The sequence below is a fragment of the Scyliorhinus canicula genome, chromosome 7, assembly GCF_902713615.1.
Source record: "Scyliorhinus canicula chromosome 7, sScyCan1.1, whole genome shotgun sequence".
Taxonomy (NCBI): Eukaryota; Metazoa; Chordata; class Chondrichthyes; order Carcharhiniformes; family Scyliorhinidae; genus Scyliorhinus; species Scyliorhinus canicula.
The window spans coordinates 47,864,375-47,883,801 of NC_052152.1; the positions used below are offsets into that span (position 1 = coordinate 47,864,375).

The following is a 19,427-nucleotide window of genomic DNA, read 5'->3' on the forward strand; positions in this document are numbered from 1 at the left end:
GGTTTTCGGCCTGAAATTTAAACTCTGTTTATCTCTCCACAGATGCTACCAGGCCTGCTGAATATTTCCATAATTTTCCATAATTTTCTTTTTTAAATTTCAAACACTCAAGGAGCTCTGGCATCCCCTTCAGGCTTTCAATTGGTTCTGCTATCTTTGTGAAATGGCCTGCTTGCTTTGGATGATCACTGAACCTTTTTTGCAATCTTTTCAATGGAATAGTGTGCTCAGCTGAACAGTAACTCTTAGGGATTACTTAGTTAGTGCACTATACTGAGAATAGATATCTAGGATGGTTAACAGATTCATGAAAGCCTATGCAACAAAAAAAAGAGAAGTCTTACTTATAGATACCACCTCAAGCATAAGATAATCTCATTCTCATCTATCTGTTAAACAGTTTCAAATGATTCGAGTACCTGCAAGAAACTGAATAATACCCTATAAATCAATATCTCAGTATGAGATCAATATTTCTACCTTTAAATAAAAGCCATAGTAAGAGTCACCAAAGTAGTAATTGCTTCGAGACGTTAAGTGGAACAGAACAGCAGTGACCTCACCAATGTGGTCAGCAGAGTTAGTGCACCATTAAAAATGGAACTGCTACAGTCAGTGATCAGCAAGATACAATGCTAAATGGCCTCTAACCAAAGCAACCATCTCACGCACACCTTCCAACTACTGTGTCAATAATACCACTGAATTCTGATAATTGTGTAGCAATCTGAATGTAATTATTAGTGCCATTGTATTCTTATCATTATTAGATGTTAAGAATTGGTAGAGATAATTTAATGGAGATAGTAAACTATCTTGCGTATTAAGGCTGCATTAGCATCCATTCTGTAACTCAAAAGAATGAGCACTTGACTCCCAACCTGTACAGGATCTCATCCCCTGGGATCACCGAGGCTCATTTTAACTTCGGACAATAGTATAGAGTGGGTGCGATCGAATGAAAATGGCCCCACTGTTATTTAGACTCGCTTGCCTTTTTGATACCTACAGGGAGTATTGTGCAGAAACAAGGCTTCCAGGTAAGGAGAGAGAAACTCAAAATTAACAAAAAGTTAACATTTAAATCAACATTTTTAATCCCATTTAATTTAAGTCTATGCAAATCGTAAAACCACATTTCTTATTAAAGGAATTCAATAAACAGTTACGACAGCTGCCATTGCACCACATCCATGAAATATCTGAAAATTCAGGCATGAAATTAAATCATTCAACCCAGCAATTTGTGGAGTGGGCAGATAGGTGGCAGATGAAGTTCAATGCGGATACATTTGAGGTAAAGCATTTTAGTAGGAAGAACAAGGAGAGGCAATATAAAATATGGGGTAAAGTTCTAAAAGGGATGCAGGAGCAGAGGAACCTGAGCAGAGATCATTGAAGGAGACAGGACAGGTGGACGCAGCAGTTAAGAAAGCATATGGCCTTATTAATATGGGCATAGAGTGCAAGGGCAAGGAAGTTATGCTGAACTTATACAAGGCACTAGTTAGACCTCAGCTGGAATTTTGTGTATAGTTCTGGAAGGATGTGAATGCATTGGAGAGAGCCCAGAAGACGTTTGCAAGAACGGTTTCAGGGATGAGAAACTTTAGTTACGAGGATAGATTGGAGAAGTTGGGACTATTCTCCTTGGAGGAGATTTGAAAAAGGTGTTCAAAATCATGAGGGGGCTGGACAGAATAGATAGGGAGAAACTGTTCACACTTATAAAAGAATCAAGAACAAGAGGCCATAGGTTTCAAAAGAAGTAAATGAGAATGGTTCAGGTTTGGAATGCTCTGCTTGGAAGTGTGGTGGAGGCAGGCTCAATCGAGGTATTCAAGAGGGCAGTAGAGAAATGTTTGAATAGCAATAATGTGCAGGGTTATGGGGAAAAGATACTAACGGGAATGATACTAAGTCATGATGCTCGTTTGGAGAGCCAGTACAGACACAGATGAGCCAAATGGCCTTCTTCTGCACTGTAACAATTCTGTGATGACTATTTTGGCCTCAAAGACCTTTCCTGATTATTTATTTCACAAACATTCTGCTCTATAATCAGAAAGAAACATAGCATTGCATCTATATATTTTTTAAAGAACAGAATAGATGAGATAAAGGTTCAAAAATCACTGTTGCTGCTAAAACTAATAAAATCGCAAAATCAGGCTGTTGATATTAATGCAAAAATGCTCTAATCTGTTATGTTTTTACAGAAAGGATGTGATGAACTTTAATTTGACTAAAAAGCTGTTAAAATATGGTATTCATGAGGAGATGATTGTTTGTGTGCAGCTGAAATGTAGTCTTCTGCACAAACACATACATACACATGCTGTATTACACAGAAACAGAAACACTTGTTTTGCACAATGTACATATACTCAGAATCTTGTTCATCGTCACTGGTTTAGCTCACAAGGCTAAATCGCTGGCTTTTAAAGCAGACCAAGCAGGCCAGCAGCACGGTTCGATTCCCGTACCAGCCTCCCCGGACAGGCGCCGGAATGTGGCGACTAGGGGCTTTTCACAGTAACTTCATTGAAGTCTACTCGTGACAATAAGCGATTTTCATTTCATTTCATTTCAAATGCACTCACCTGTGGAATGTAAAACAAACCCAGTAGATTGGCTACAGCAGTTGAGATTCCAGATCCCGTTGCCCCCACGACTGCTATGGTTGATGGGATGTAATCAGAGCAGTTACAGAACTCGTCCAAGTTGAGTGAGTCTATTTTATTCTGGGCTACAAAACTTAGTGTTGCTTCCAGACCTTTGGACACTGTATTGCATGTATCAAATATCCTGTATCCGAGGGTGATATTCGGCAGAAATTTCATGCTGTTGTTGATCTCTTCAATCGCAAATATCATTGCCTGCAACCAACGGAATCCTCTAAAGTTGTACCTGTTAATGATAATTTAAACTTGTTTATTATATCCTCATCCACCTTTTTAGCCAGTCATGCTCATTGTAGCATTTCTGCTGTTCCGTCTGTAACTGTGTTGGATACAAGGAAACGTGCCTCAGTCAATATTTCGCCATTGCAAAAATAAGCAGCGGCATTGCTTTAATTTGGAATTGTTTACAATTTAATTACTAGCATTTTGATTTTAAAGGAAAATAAGAAGGTTCGTATTTATATAGCGCCTTTCACAATCTCAGGACATCCCAAAGTGCTTTACAGCCAATGAAGTATTGTTGGAATGTAGGGAACACAGCAGCCAATTTCTCTATTGCAATGCCCCACAAAGGAGAGCTCCCCTGATCTTCTCCAAAACGGTGCCTTGAAATCTTTTAAACCCACTTGAGAGGGCAGATGGGACCTTGGTTCAACATTTGCTCCAAAAAGTAGTACCTCTGACAGTGCAGCCCTCTGGAGTGTTTACCTTACCTATTCACTGCTCCAGCAGCGGGACCGGAACCCACAAGGTCCTGACTCAGAAGTGACCCGCTACCTTGACAAACAATTTCTATATGCATATTTCCTGAATACAAAGTGCATTTGTACACTCACTGCCCAACTAAGGCTGCCATTTTTTAATACATCATGTTTAAGAATGGATAATCTTCTTTGAAATTATGATTGCAAAAAACGGAACATTTTATAATAAAATTTGTCAGCTGAAATATTTTGCTTGAAAGGGATCATTTTAACATTCCCTGTAACCATGAACAAAATTATTTCCTTTCTTCCTCACACTCCGTTATCTGCAGCAGATGGTAACAGCTGTTGCAAGCAATCCCCACCACCACTAAAAGGAATTAGCTGCTGTCACCGTCTACTCCTCCTCTTAACTCCTCTTAATTTGGAGGTATCTCTTGCAGAAAACACATTCACCATTTGAATGGATAGTGAAGGTGTTTCAAATGTTTTAATATAAATGAGATGGAAGTTCAGGACAGGCTGAAAGGGATTTCAGCAGACAAATCCATGGAAGTTTCTTCCAGTATAGAATATAGAATATAGAACAGTACAGCACAGAACAGGCCCTTCGGCCCTCAAAGTTGTGCCGAGCCATTATCACCCTACTCAAACCCACGTATCCACCCTATACCCGGAACCCAACAACCCCCCCCTTAACCTTACTTTTTTTTTGAGACACTACGGGCAATTTAGCATGGCCAATCCACCTAACCCGCACATCTTTGGACTGTGGGAGGAAACCGGAGCACCCGGAGGAAACCCACGCACACAGGGGGAGGACGTGCAGACTCCACACAGACAGTGACCCAGCCGGGAATCGAACCTGGGACCCTGGAGCTGTGAAGCATTTATGCTAACCACCATGCTACCCTGCTGCATGATGAGAGAGACTAAAGAGATCAGTCAGACACCGCCAACCATTAGGAGAGAGTCATTTAACACCAAGGAGGCACCGGTGGATTGGAAATGGGCAAATTTGTTATTCAAAATGGAAGGAGGAAACACACACAGGCAGCAGCTACTTAAACAGCATCTTCCACGCCAGCAACTTCTGCAGAAGCAGCAGCTACAAGGGAACACCACCACCTGCAGGTTCGGCCCCAAGCCACTCACTATCCTGACTTGGAAATATAATTCTGTCCCTTCTGTCGCTGGATCAAATCCTGGAACTCCCTCCCTAACAGCACTGTGAGATTACCTGCACCATATATGGACTTTAGCAATTCAAGAAAGCAACTCACCATGGCTTTCTCAAGGGTATGTGTGGGCAACACTGACTGGCCTAGACAGTGACGCCCACATTCCAATAAATAAATTTATTTTTAAACTACAGACCAACAGTCTAGTTTCAGTTGTTGAAACGGTCGAATCAATTATCAGAAATAAGCATTTAGGATTAACTACTGCGGTAGTATGACTAGGGTGATTACGGTACCTCAGAGCAGTGCTGCCATTGGTGCAGAAGACTCGCTGCCCATTGGCTCAGGCAAGTCATGTGCCTCTCTGCCAATTGGCTGAGGATAGTCATGTGACTGCCCACCGATTGGCTGAGAGGTTGGTAGCCCCGCCTACGAGGTGGGGTATAAGAACCCGTACCGGCTGGCAGTCGGCCTTTCTCTGTAAGTCGACTGCCGGGCACCCCGGGTGAACCTGTTCACCCCGTTAAACACAAAATCGCTCTGGCCTCTGGTTCGCACTCCGTCCAAATCACCAGGTGCTGCGTGGCGGACCTCACGGTCCAGGGGAGGGTTTTTAAAAATTATAAACTCCTCGTCCTTCCCTGCCTCTGCGCACCGGCACTTGTAGGACTGGACTTCCAGTGCAACCTGCAGAGCTTAACCTTCAAATTCGGCGGCCCTATTCCCCCTCTTACTATCTGCAGCCTCGTGTCCCTCAGGTTGACCCCCCTTCCTTGTTTGCGAACCTCACCCCGGATTGCAAACCCGTCGCCACTAGGAGCAGACGATAGAGTGCCAAGGACTGGACCTTCATCAGGTCTGAGGTCCAAAGGATGCTGAAGGAAGGAGTCATTGAGGCCAGCAACAGGCCCTGGCGAGCCCAAGTGCTGGTGGTTAGGACTGGGGAGAAGAACCGGATGGTCATTGACTACAGTCAGACCATCAACAGGTTTACGCAGCTGGACGCGTATCCTCTCCCCCGTATCTCCGACCTGGTTAACAGGATCGCGAAGTACAAAGTCTTCTCCATGGTGGACCTGAAGCCTGCCTATCACCAGCTGCGAGTGACCGAAAGTACACTGCATTCGAAGCAGATGGGCGCCTCTACCATTTTCTAAGGGTTCCATTCGGTGTCACAAATGGGGTCTCGGTCTTCCAAAGGGAGATGGACCGAATGGTGGACCAATACGGTTTACGGGCAACCTTCCCGTATCTCGACAATGTCACCATCTGCGGCCATGACCAGCAGGACCACGACGCCAACTTCCACAAATTCCTCCGTACCACAAAACTCCTTAACCTCACATACAATAAGGATAAGTGCATGTTCAGCACCGACCGTCTAGCCATCCTTGGCTACGTAGTGTGTAACGGAGTGATAGGCCCCGACCCCGAACGCATGCGCCCTCTAATGGAACTCCCTCTCCCCAACTCCCTCAAAGCCCTCAAATCTGTCTGGGCTTCTTTTCTTATTATGCCCAATGGGTCCCTAACTATGCCGACAAAGCCCGCCCTCTCATCCAGTCCAACACGTTCCCTCTGTCGATGGAGGCCCGCCAGGCCTTTAGCCGCATCAAAGCGAATATCGCAAAGGCCACGATGCGTGCTATCGATGAGTCCCTCCCATTCCAGGTCGAGAGCGACGCATCTGATGTAGCTCTGGCGGCCACCCTCAACCAAGCGGGCAGACCCGTAGCCTTCGTCTCCCGGACCCTCCACGCTTCCGAACTCCGCCATTCCTCGGTGGAATAGGAGGCACAGGCCATAGTCGAAGCTGTGCGACATTGGAGGCACTATCTGGCCGGCAGGAGGTTCATCCTCCTCACAGACCAACGGTCAGTGGCCTTTATGTTCGATAATGCACAGAGCAGCAAGGTCAGGAACGACAAGATCTTGCGGTGGCGGATCGAGTTGTCCACGTACAACTACGATATCTTGTATCGTCCTGGGAAGTTCAACGAGCCTCCTGGTGCCCTGTCCCGCGGTACCTGCGCCACGCAGATAGACCGCCTCCGCACCCTCCACGCAGTCCTCTGCCATCCAGGGGTAACCCGCTTATTTCATTTCATTAAGACCCGCAACCTGCCCTACTCCATCGAGGAGGTCAGGACTGTGACCAGGGATTGCCACATTTGCGCAGAGTGCAAACTGCACTTTTACCGCCCCGAGCAGGCGCATCTGATAAAGGCTTCCCGCCCCTTTGAACGTCTCAGCATGGACTTCAAAGGTCCCCTCCCTTCCAAGAACCGCAACATATACTTTTTAAATGTGATTGACGAGTACTCCTGCTTCCCTTTTGCCATCCCCTGCCCCGATATGACCACGACAACCATCATCAAAGCCCTCCACTCCATTTTCTCCCTGTTCGGTTACCCCGCGTACATCCACAGCGACCGGGGGTCCTCCTTCATGAGTGACGAGCTGCGTCAATTCCTGCTTAGAAGGGGCATCGCCTCTAGCAGGATGACCAGTTATAACTCCCGGGGTAACGGTCAGGTCGAGAGGGAGAACGGTACGGTCTGGAAGACCATCCTACTGGCCCTGCGGTCCAGGAACCTCCCAATCTCCCACTGGCAAGAGGTCCTCCCAGACGCCCTCCACTCTATTCGGTCTCTCCTCTGTACTGCCACGAATCAAACACCTCACAAACTTCTTCTTGTTTTCCCCAGGAAGTCGTCCTAAGGATCCCCACACCCGACCTGGCTGGCCACCCCCGGGCCCATCCTGCTCCGGAAGCATGTGTGGGTGCACAAGTCCGACCCGTTGGTTGAACGAGTTTTGTTGCTCCACGCAAACCTGCAGTACGCGTACGTGGAGTATCCCGACGGACGGCAGGACACGGTCTCCCTTCGGGACCTGGCACCCGCCGGCATGCGGCCACAACCCTCAGCACCAGCACCCTCCCCCCTGTCCCAACCGCCCCCGGCGCCCCCAGCGCACAAGAACCCCCTCCCCCGGCCCGGCCACCTCTAGCACCGACCAGGGGTACGGACACAGGACCACGACCGCCGCTCCCGGAGTCACGGACGACCACTGCTCCGACGTCACCGGCACCGCTGCGCAGGTCCAGTAGGACATCAAAGGCACCCATCCGGCTGATCGAGTCGATTTGATGTTCTAATGGACTTTATGGACTCTTCGTGTTTGTCCAATGTTCCTTGCATATTCCTTTTCATTTCTTTTTCTTCTTTATTGTCCGTATGTACACTGTGTGCGGTATTGTTGTTTTTCGTTGCATGTTCGTTGCGGGCCAGAGGGCAGCTATCAGATACCTCGGTACACCTTGATCTATCTCTAGTCATACTACCAGTCTGGGTGCACCCCCCCCTTCTCTCTTCCGCCCCACCCCACCCCACTTCTTTCTCCACAAGGGGTGAATGTCGTAGTATGACTCGGGTGATTACGGTACCTCAGAGCAGTGCTGCCATTGGTGCAGAAGACTCGCTGCCCATTGGCTCAGGCAAGTCTTGTGCCTCTCTGCCAATTGGCTGAGGCTAGTCATGTGACTGCCCACCGATTGGCTGAGAGGTTGGTAGCCCCGCCTACGAGGCGGGGTATAAGAACCTGTACCGGCTGGCAGTCGGCCTTTCTCTGTAAGTCGACTGCCAGGCACACATCTAGTATATTAAAGCCTGTTGTTTGGAACTTTTTCACGACTCGAGTCCAATTGATGGTGCATCAATTACACAGTAATAACTTGGTAAGCAGTCACGAATGTCGACTTTGATTAGAAGATCTTGCCCTTCCAGTCTTCTCAACTTTTTTGAGGAAGGGACATACCAAGTGGACTGCGGAGTGTTTTACAACTCTGAAAGACATTTCACAAAGTCCCACGTGAAGAATTGTTAGTCCAATACAGAGCTGTGGGCACTTGGGGACAGCCCTAAGAATGGAAAAGAAACTGAACGAAGGTTAGAAAACAATTCATGAGAGGATTTATGAGTGGGTGAGGAGAAGCATTGATTAGGACCCCCCAGGGGTCAATGTTCGGACGCCGACTGTCTCTAATTCACATAATTGACCTAACTGAGAAACTTTAAATCGTGAAATTAGCTGATGGGACCAAACAAGAATGGCAATGATAATGGAGGAAGGTAGCGCAGAAATGATGCCTTGAGATGGATAATTCACACAGGGCAAGTACTGTTTCTGCTCAAAATAAATTACCTAGATTCAAGAAATTATTGACTGATTTAATTTCAAAGGTGAAAAACGCTTTGATGTGATGCTATTAACTCAAGGATGGGACTACCATTCACCTGTTTGGCTTTGGCAATAACTCTTGTATATTTTATATCTTGGAGCTTTGCATAGATGATACAGCAGTTTCTATGGGTGGAATCTTCCAGTCCCACCAGCAGGGGAAGCTTGGTGGGCGGGGAAATTAGTTTGAAGTGAGGCCAAAAATCAGATTCCCGACAGCAGTATGAAGTGTAAGAATTCTGTTCTCAGGACTTTAAAAGTGGGTTAAAGGTGGGTCGAGCTTCCCAATACATAATGTCGGGAAATCATTTTTCATGCCTTAGCATGTCATGGACACTCATTAAAAGGCCTCCTCACTGGAATTAAGTTCCCCTTTACGTGGGAAATTATAAAGTTCACATTTACAACAGTGAGCTTGACTTCTTCCACAATTTGAGGTTCGTAGATGGTACTTTGGCCCTCTTGACTAATATTGGGTGCCAGTAGGACAAGCTGCTGTAAAACCGAACATGGGAGGCAGGCAAAGGGTGGATGGGGACAGCATGGAGTGGAGACTGGACACAGGAGGCAGGTGAAGGTTGGAATTGGGGGACCGTGTCTGGGGAAGGAAGAGAATGTCTGGTGAAGGAGGGAATGTCTGATGAAGGAGGGAATGTCTGGTGAAGGAGGGAATGTCTGGGGAAGGAAGAGAATGTCTGGTGAAGGAAAAGCGTGTCCATGGAATGAAAGGAGGCATTGAGGGAACGTGAGGGTGCAACGATGTGGGATGGAGGGAAGGGAGTTTCATTGTTGGGTCTAGGGGTCCTGTGTCTGGGTGGGGGGGGGGGGGGGGGGGGGAGGTTTATGGGCAAAGATAGTTTGAGAGTAATGGTGCTGGAGATTGGGGTTGGTGCTGTTGCCGATGGGGTCTTTAGGGTTGAACTGAGGGAGGCAGTGAAGGAAACAGTCCCAGCTGCAGGAGGGATTGGGATACAGTTGGGTTGCAGGGTGATAGACCAGGGTGATAATCAAGTAGCTGAAGGTTTGATAGGGGGTGTCACACAAACGGATTTCACAAGTGACTTGGATAACAGGAGGGCTCAAGTTCAGGTGAACATGAGGATGATAACCGGTGTAGGCTCTGAGGGAGAGGGAAGGCATGTGGAGGTAAATAGTAATAGGGTTCAGGGTGATGGAGAGGCAAAAAATGTTGACATTGGATGGGGAAGGATGATGGGAGGGGGAAGTTGATGAGTCACAGGGGAGGGTAGAAGATAGTGGAGCAAGTATGAAAACTAACACACACCATTTTTCCATTAATAACAATACAAGACAGTCAATTTAAAACTGATACCTTGAAGTGGAAGAAGGATCTTTTTGTTGGTGGAGTTCAAGGTCAGCACAGTTGGCTGACTAAATGGACACCCAAATAATTATGAGGCAACTGGATGATAAGCACCTCAGTCATGTTCTCCTCTCTGTGGTGAAACCCACATGGCAGCTGGTTTAGTCCTGACTTAGGGTCTCATAACACCGAGATTGCAGCAAGGTCTGGAGCTACCGTTCAATTTACCATCTGCTGCTATCAGAGGCTAAGATGAAGGGAGGGAGGTGGATCCCTCCAAGGGGCAAGGTTTCTGGAGTAGCAAACCTTTGACTCCATCTTCACCTGTGAATGGTCATGGCTGACAAGGTTAGTCTTTCTATGCTGCCAAGGTCTCTCTGTAGAATCGTGAGGATAGTGGAGGAAAACTGACATGTGTCAAAGGGTGAGTTCTTGAACATGGCTCTCATTACCCTGGTCAAAGAACAATGTCTCCATGTGCAGTTATGTATGAATGGGAGGAACACCTATCTCTGGTCCTTCAGGATGTCCTTCACTTGGAATAAGGTAGAGTAGAGATGCCTCGTCTGGATGGAAGTCAGGTAGAGGGATTAGCAATGGCTCAGTGACCCTGAGCTAGAGGCAAGCTGTAAAGAATTTGCTCAGTTTATTCACAGGCCACTGAGTCCTATGTGATACAGGCTCTAGGTATCCCTGCCCTTTATATTGGCTTTCAGCCAGATGAGGTAGAGGAGAGTTTGTCGCAGGTTCGCACAGGGCAAAGAAGGAGCAAGGGCCTGAGCAAAAATGGGCTGCAGGGCCTTGAGAAGGTCAGAATGCTTGCGACCAGGCATCACTGCAATGGGTGTATCGCAGGAGGTTCAGCTAACTAAATAAACAAAAGGCATTGCCGGAGATCCCTTTCGATGTTCAGTACTGTGGCTGCACATATCTGCCAACCTCCCCATGATGACCTGTGGCCAGGAGATCTTGAAGGGAATTCTAGGCAGTGGCATTGAGGGTCACCGCTGCCTTAACCCTCCTTCCCAGTTGCTCCTTTAAGGAACCTGCGTGATATCTCCCAGTAAGTGGCACATAAATGCATGCAAGAGCTGGAAATGGGAGACGGGCAGATGTTTGCTCGCAGGCGGGTCCTGTTGGAGTGGAGGTCAATATCTCCACCCCGTGCCTCAGTATGGTTGGGGGACACATGGAGTTCCTGTACTTAGAGAAGGTTAAGTTAATTTTGAGGGGGGGAGGGGGCGAATGAGGTGTTCCACAAGAGATGGGATCACTTCTTATTACACTTTAGAGAGCTGGTTACCATCAGCTGTAGAGGGGAGGGAAGAGGGAGGGGAGCGTGGGGGTGGGGGGTGAGAATGGTGGGGGGTGAGAATGGGGGGGGGGGCTTTTCTCTGAGTTATGGGGTGTTGAAGGATGGGGGGAGCGTGTTTGTTTTTTGTTGTTCTACTTTGTTATAGGACTTTAAACTAGAGATTGGGGGGGAAGGGAAAGTCAGGGAACCAAGAGGTGAAGGAATCAGTGGGAAGCGTAGCTGCTTAGGATTACAAAAAATCACGAAAAGACAGAGCTCAGGAGAGGTTACGATAGTCCCCATCTCACAAAATATGACACAGTGTATGGAAAGGCTCAGTAAACCAAGGTCCACCACACTAAGAAAACAAAAAGGGACAGTCAATAGGGAATTAAAGGTGCTATATTTAAATGCCCGCAGTGTACGGAACAAGGTAGATGAGCTTGTGGCCCAGATTGTGACTGGCAGGTATGATGTGGTAGGCATCACAGAGACATGGTTGCAGGGGGTTCAGGACTGGCAGTTAAACATCCAGGGATTTACAACCTATCGAAAAGACAGAGAGGCGGGTAGAGGGGGCGGGGTTGCCTTGTTAATTAGAAATTAAATTAAATCAATAGCACTAAACGACATAGGGTCAGATGATGTGGAGTCTGTGTGGGTAGAGTTGAGGAACCACAAAGGCAAAAAAACCATAATGGGAGTTATGTACAGGCCTCCTGACAGTGGTCAGGACCAGGGGCACAAAATGCACCACGAAATAGAAAGGGCATGTCAGAAAGGCAAGGTCACAGTGATCATGGGGGACTTCAATATGCAGGTGGACTGGGTAAATAATGTTGCCAGTGGACCCAAAGAAAGGGAATTCATTGAATGTTTACAGGATGGCTTTTTGGAACAGCTTGTGATGGAGCCCACGAGGGAACAGGCTATTCTGGACTTAGTGTTATGTAATGAGCCAGAATTGATAAAAGATCTTAAAGTAAGGGAACACTTAGGAAGCAGTGATCATAATATGGTAGAATTCAGTCTGCAATTTGAAAGAAGGAAGGTAGAATCAGATGTAAAGGTTTTACAGTTAAATAAAGGTAATTACAGGCGCATGAGGGAGGAACTGACGAAAATCGACTGGAAGCAGAGCCTAGTGGGAAAGACAGTAGAACAGCAATGGCAGGAGTTTCTGGGAGTAATTGAGGACACAGTGCAGAGGTTCATCCCAAAGAAAAGAAAGGTTATCAGAGGGAGGATTAGGCAGCCATGGCTGACAAAGGAAGTCAGGGAATGCATCAAGGCAAAAGAGAGAGCCTATAATGTGGCAAAGAGTAGTGGGAAGTCAGAAGATTGGGAAGGCTACAAAAACAAACAGAGGATAACAAAGAGAGAAATAAGGAAGGAGAGGATCAAATATGAAGGTAGGCTAGCCAGTAACATTAGGAATGATAGTAAAAGTTCTTTAAATACATTAAAAACAAACGGGAGGCAAAAGTAGACATTGGGCCGCTCCAAAATGACGCTGGTAATCTAGTGATGGGAGACAAGGAAATAGCTGAGGAACTTAATAAGTACTTTGCGTCAGTCTTCACAGTAGAAGACATGAGTAATATCCCAACAATTCAGGAAAGTCAGGGGGCAGAGTTGAATATGGTTGCCATCACAAAGGAGAAGGTGCTAGAGAAACTAAAAGGTCTGAAAATTGATAAATCTCCGGGCCCAGATGGGCTACATCCTAGAGTTCTAAAGGAGATAGCTGAAGAAATAGTGGAGGCGTTAGTTATGATCTTTCAAAAGTCACTGGAATCAGGGAAAGTCCCAGAGGATTGGAAAATCGCTGTTGTAACCCCCCTGTTCAAGAAGGGAACAAGAAAAAAGATGGAAAATTATAGGCCAATTAGCCTAACCTCGGTTGTTGGCAAACTTCTAGAATCCATCGTTAAGGATGAGATTTCTAAATTCTTGGAAGTGCAGAGTCGGATTAGGACAAGTCAGCATGGATTTAGTAAGGGGAGGTCGTGCCTGACAAACCTGTTAGAGTTCTTTGAAGAGATAACAAATAGGTTAGACCAAGGAGAGCCAATGGATGTTATCTATCTTGACTTCCAAAGGCCTTTGACAAGGTGCCTCACGGGAGACTGCTGAGTAAAATAAGGGCCCATGGTATTCGAGGCAAGGTACTAACATGGATTGACGATTGGCTGTCAGACAGAAGGCAGAGAGTTGGGATAAAAGGTTCTTTTTCGGAATGGCAACCGGTGACAAGTGGTGTCCCACAGGGTTCAGTGTTGGGGCCACAGCTGTTCTCTTTATATATTAACGATCTAGATGACGGGACTGGGGGCATTCTGGCCAAGTTTGCCGATGATACAAAGATAGGTGGAGGGGCAGGTAGTATTGAGGAGGTGGGGAGGCTGCAGAAAGATTTAGACAGTTTAGGAGAATGGTCCAAGAAGTGGCTGATGAAATTTAACGTGGGCAAGTGCGAGGTCTTGCACTTTGGAAAAAAAGAATAGAGGCATGGACTATTTTCTAAACGGTGACAAAATTCATAATGCTAAAGTGCAAAGGGACTTGGGAGTCCTAGTTCAGGATTCTCTAAAGGTAAACTTGCAGGTTGAGTCCGTAATTAAGAAAGCAAATGTAATGTTGTCATTTATCTCAAGAGGCTTGGAGTATAAAAGCAGGGATGTACTTCTGAGGCTTTATAAAGCACTAGTTAGGCCCCATTTAGAATACTGTGAGCAATTTTGGGCCCCACACCTCAGGAAGGACATACTGGCACTGGAGCGGGTCCAGCGGAGATTCACACGGATGATCCCAGGAATGGTAGGCCTAACATACGATGAACGTCTGAGGATCGTGGGATTATATTCATTGGAGTTTAGGAGGTTGAGGGGAGATCTAATAGAAACTTACAAGATAATGAATGGCTTGGATAGGATGGACGTAGGGAAGTTGTTTCCATTAGCAGGGGGAGACTAGGACGCGGGGGCATAGCCTTAGAATAAAAGGGAGTCACTTTAGAACAGAGATGAGGAGAAATTTCTTCAGCCAGAGAGTGGTAGGTCTGTGGAATTCATTGCCACAGAGGGCGGTGGAGGCCGGGACATTGAGTGACTTTAAGACAGAAATTGATAAATTCTTGATTTCTCGAGGAATTAAGGGCTATGGGGAGAGAGTGGGTAAATGGAGTTGAAATCAACCATGATTGAATGGTGGAGTGGACTCGATGGGCCGAATGGCCTTACTTCCGCTCCTATGTCTTATGGTCTTATGGTCTTATCATCAAAATGTTAAAAAATCAAATAAACCATACATAGCATCTCACTCCCAATGTAGACCCTAAATTGGGCCTGCTTTTATCTTATGTCTTAATGAGCCCAGGTGATGGGTCTCCGCCCTCTACCCAGGGAGCTCATAGTCAATGAGCCCCATTGGGAGATCAGTGATTGTTTTTTCATGATTCTCATGGGGTTAACTACAAGTAATGACTTGCATGATGTGTGGTCAGGCCGCACACTCACAAATGATGGCCAGTGCTTAATCATGCGGGATTATTGAGTAATCACTATGTTGATAATGTGAGAGAAGTGAACCTATAGGAGTTCACTATTGGACTCTGATGGGGGCCCACATTCCAGATATTAAATGGCCATGATCATTGAAGCAATTTGCAGCATGAAGGAACCCAGGAAATGTCCAAACAGTGCAAGGGAACATATATTTACAAGTGCTAAATCTGCATACAATGGTTGCACACCTGCGCCTTCAATACTTCCTAATATTTCTTTGCCTATTACTACGTCTAGGTGCAGCCCCAACATCTGCAGCTGATGTGGAGGCTGCCTGTTGATTGTGATGATTTTGGCAGACATCATTTGGTGGATCGAGACCTAAAGGTGTTCAAGCACGCTAAGGGTTTCCTTAGGTGCGTGCGGGTGCACCCTCCTCAGCCTGACCTTCTGGAGGCAATTGGGTCACTGGCATAGGTGAGGTGGAGTGGTGGGACACTCTTGGAGTGTCTTGGAATGAAAGTCCTGGGGTGCCTAGCTGGCGCCCCTATTAGGAAAATAAATGTAGTTTTAAGGGATTTATATTTGAATTGGTAAACATTCGAAATAAAGGATACGATTTAATTGAAAAGAAATCCATGTCCGGATTTAGGCGCACTTATAGAATCATAGGATCATGGAGTCCCTACAGTTTAGAAGGAGGCCATTCAGCCCTGTTGAATCTGCAGTAGTAGGACTCATAGACGATAGTAGAAATTACCGAACAAGGTTTATTACAATACAATTTCAAATAATCCTCCACTCCCCTAAGGGTCCCCTTCCCCGACCTGCAACCAGGCTGGGGTTTTTATGCAGCTTGAACTGTCTTTGTTTAGTAGAATACCACCCCCCCAACACTTAAAGGGGAAGTCCTGTCCCTTTAAAGGGGCGGTTCACATTCCAGGGAGGTCATGGGAAACCTTATGGTCCTGATCCCGGCATCTCCATTGGGGTGTAACAGGCCTATTGAATCTGCACCAACCCTTGGAAAGAGAACCCCACCTAGGGTGGCACTGGCAGGCTGGCAGTGCCAATGTGCCTGAGTGCCAGAGAGAGTACCAGGGTGTTTCCCTCCCTGCCCTGTTCTCAACCACCCTGGGGTCTCTAATGTCCTGGGAGCCCCCCCCCCCCCCCCCCTCCTATTACGACTGGTCCACGTCTGTGGAAACCAGTACTAAACGGCACCCTGGCGAGGTCTCCCAGGTGTGGTCATTGGGTCCCGGGCACAGGGGCAATCCTGCAAAAGCATATTTAAATAAGCCTAATGATATCTCGCAGGACTCCGTACAATCTCGCGAGGAGCTTCAAGCATCGCAAATCTTACAAAAGAGGCCTCTTGTGAGATTTAACGGCTTCGTCCTGACACAAAGCCGTGCACGATGAAGTTGTTAAATCATGCACAATGTCTAGTTTCACGTGGGTTTAATTTTATATTTCTATGCCTGGGAAGGTAAAACTTACAGTTAGATTCATGCTAGACAAAGCTGTTTGTATGTGTGAGGGTTGTATCAGTTCCAACTGTGTCTCTTTTGTGCTTAGAGAGGATTACAGAGTGAAAAGTAAATAAAAGTAAGTCGGTGCTTAGCAACAGGAGACCACTTTCCAGAGGAAAAGGCGTTCCTTTGTTCTTGGTTTTAAATCGAAGCCAGAACAGTTGGAGACAGGACTGTGGGGAGTGAACAGCTCTCAACTCTGCCAGGAGAAGCTGGACAGGACAAGGGAGTTGCAAAGATGTTGGCTTCCTAAGGAACAAGATACAGTCCAGATAACCAGGGAATTGGTCAGAAAAATGTTCAAGACACTTGAAGTTAAGAGAATAGAGACCATGGTATTGTTCAGAAGAGTTCAAAGAAGAGTAAACAAAATGTTCTGAGTTAAAGAGACAGTTGTAGTAACTTGAGTGGGATAGCAGATTTTAGAGGTTGATGAAACATTTGATGTCTGGAAATTCACACTTGAAACAATTGTGAACAGCTTTACAGACGTCAAGGCAAATAAATCCTAAAGGGATTGGTGTAAAATCCTGGACTGGATTGAATTTGCTGATAATAATAATAATAATAATAATAATCTTTATTAGTGTCACAAGTAGGCTTACATTAACATTGCAATGAAGTTACTGTGAAAATCCCCCAGTCGCCACACTCCAGCCTGTTCAGGTACACTGAGGGAGAATTCAGAATGTCCAATTCACCTAACAAGCACGTCTTTCGGGACTTGTGGGAGGAAACCGGAGCACCCGGAGGAAACCCAAGCAGACACCGGGAGAACGTGCAGACTCCGCACAGACAGTGACCCAAGCCGGAATCGAACATGGGTCCCTGGCTCTGTGAAGCAACAGTAAAAGTGGAGCGAAGCCTTGTTGGAAAGTGTCATTTGGAAAACCTGTTCTGAGAAGACATCCACAAACATTCACCCGGGGTTCAGAGTGAAGAATGTATTTCCCCACAGTCACCTTGTGTGCTTAAAAGGGACTTTGTGTTAATGAGACCATTACTTATAACCTGTGTTAATCCTAAAACCTGAGTGTAAATTGTTAAACTAATGGGGGAGTAGAGGCATGTTGATTCATAATCCAACTTTTCATGTTTAATTAATGTTTTTTTCTTGTTGTTAGAACTAATTAGCGGTTCTGTGACTCTGTTCCTCCACCTTTTATAAAAAAAAGTACAACTTCATGGGTTGACGGGATTCTCTGTCCCGCTGCACCAGTTTTCTGGTGCGGCGCGCCCCCATCGGCAGCAGGATTCTCCATCGCGCCAGCCTGCCAATGGGGTTTCCCATTGTGGGTAGCCTCACGCCGTGGTGTGGGTGCACTGCCAGCGCAAAGGAGAATCCCACCAGCGGAGAATCCAGCCCACCGGTCTTTTGAGCCAGGGTTCCATTCTGGGATCTTCCTGTCCAGTTATAATATCAACTGGGGTCATAACGCTCCTCCTCCCTGTGGGTGCCTGATGTTCTTTGAGGAGAAGGGGTACCTGGAGAGAGATTGAAGAGCTCCATCCTCCTCTTGCCTAGCCACTGCTGTACCGCGTCTATGGCTAGAATGACGGAATGCAGTCCTCTGCGTATATCCGGCAGCCACTGTGCATTCTGCTGAGACTGGGCTCCAAGGCAGCCACCACTCTTTCCATGGAGGCAACCAAGCTCTCGCATGACAAAGCGAAGACATCAGACAGAATTTGGATGGATTCCTCCAGCCTTTGTTCTGGTCTTCACATTGCCTCGGACAATCCTGCGTGATGTTCCCCTGCCTGTCTTTGCCTCTCCAAGGTGTCTCTTAAGGCTGGGTCCAAAGACTTGTCATCCAAATAGGGCAGAGCAGGAACCTGGTCTCCAGCAGGTTCTCCAGTGTCAGAGACCTCGGCTATCACTTCCTCCACCAGCTGTGGATCTGTGTCAGTGATGTGCTCACCAGATTGTTACTCTGAACCTACTCGAGGGTGTGGGTCTGCTGAGGTGAGTGTATCTGCACTGGCGGAGGGTGCAGGTGTCCACCATGACGGAGCATCCTCGAAGGCTTCTGAAGCATCCTCCTCAGAGGTAGGGTTGACACAGAGCTGTGACTGGTCTAGGTTGATGATCTCCCCCTTTCCTTGCTGGTACCTGGAATAAAGAAAAAAAAGATTTAGTGAATGCCTAAGCAGGCTCCTTGATTAAATTAATTTCTCACTCTGTAAACGCAGCTGACAGCTACAGACTGGAATCATACTCACTGGCTTCCTGGGGAGCCCTATTTCCCTTTATGCATAGACACAGTTCTGCTACTCCCCAACTATCTCCAGCCTACTCCTCATATGGGGTGAGGACCCAAATGTCCAGAATTCTGCCTCCAATCTCGGACTGCTACCATTTGTTGTGGGTGTTCTTCTCCTGCAGGAAGACAGAAGGAATGATTGTCATCCTAATGGTTGCATGAGCAGTTCAGGAGTGTGATGCCAATGGCAGCTGCTGCGCTCTGCCCAGTAAGTGATTAAGAAGCAGATTGTCCAGCAACTGATAGATGTTTGAGAGCATGCAGTGGCTGGCACACAGTGAGTGTCAAGGTCCCACCTGCTGCTGAACACTATAACACTCCTGTGTGGCATCCTTTTTTTTAAGGGGCAATTTAGCTTGGCCAATCCACCTGGCCTGCACATCTTTTAGGGTTGTGAGGGTGAGACTCATGTAGACACGGGGAGAATGTGCAAACTCCATACAGACAGATCGAACCCGGGCCCTCGGCGTCATGAGGCTGCAGTGCTAATCGCTACATCATTGTGCCACCCCCTGTGTGATATCTTTGAGCACTCGTACACTTAGACTGCCTGATTCCCTTATTCAGATTGCATTGAGTAGATGGTGCCACTTACCCTGGTGGAACACAGAAGATCATTCATCCTCTTGTGACACTGCTGGGAATTTCGGTGCTGGGCCCCACGGGCACTAACCTTCACTGTAACCTCCGCCAGGC

At 46.8% G+C, this 19,427-nt stretch overlaps 1 protein-coding gene across 1 annotated transcript in view; it reads right to left on the bottom strand.

The window, feature by feature from the left end:
* Positions 1-19,427, bottom strand: part of LOC119968937 (extracellular calcium-sensing receptor-like) — a 103,065-nt gene that overhangs the window by 34,094 nt on the left and 49,544 nt on the right. Inside the window, 1 exon segment of the mRNA XM_038801950.1 lies at positions 2,604-2,910. Coding sequence (XP_038657878.1) covers positions 2,604-2,910 — 307 coding nt within the window.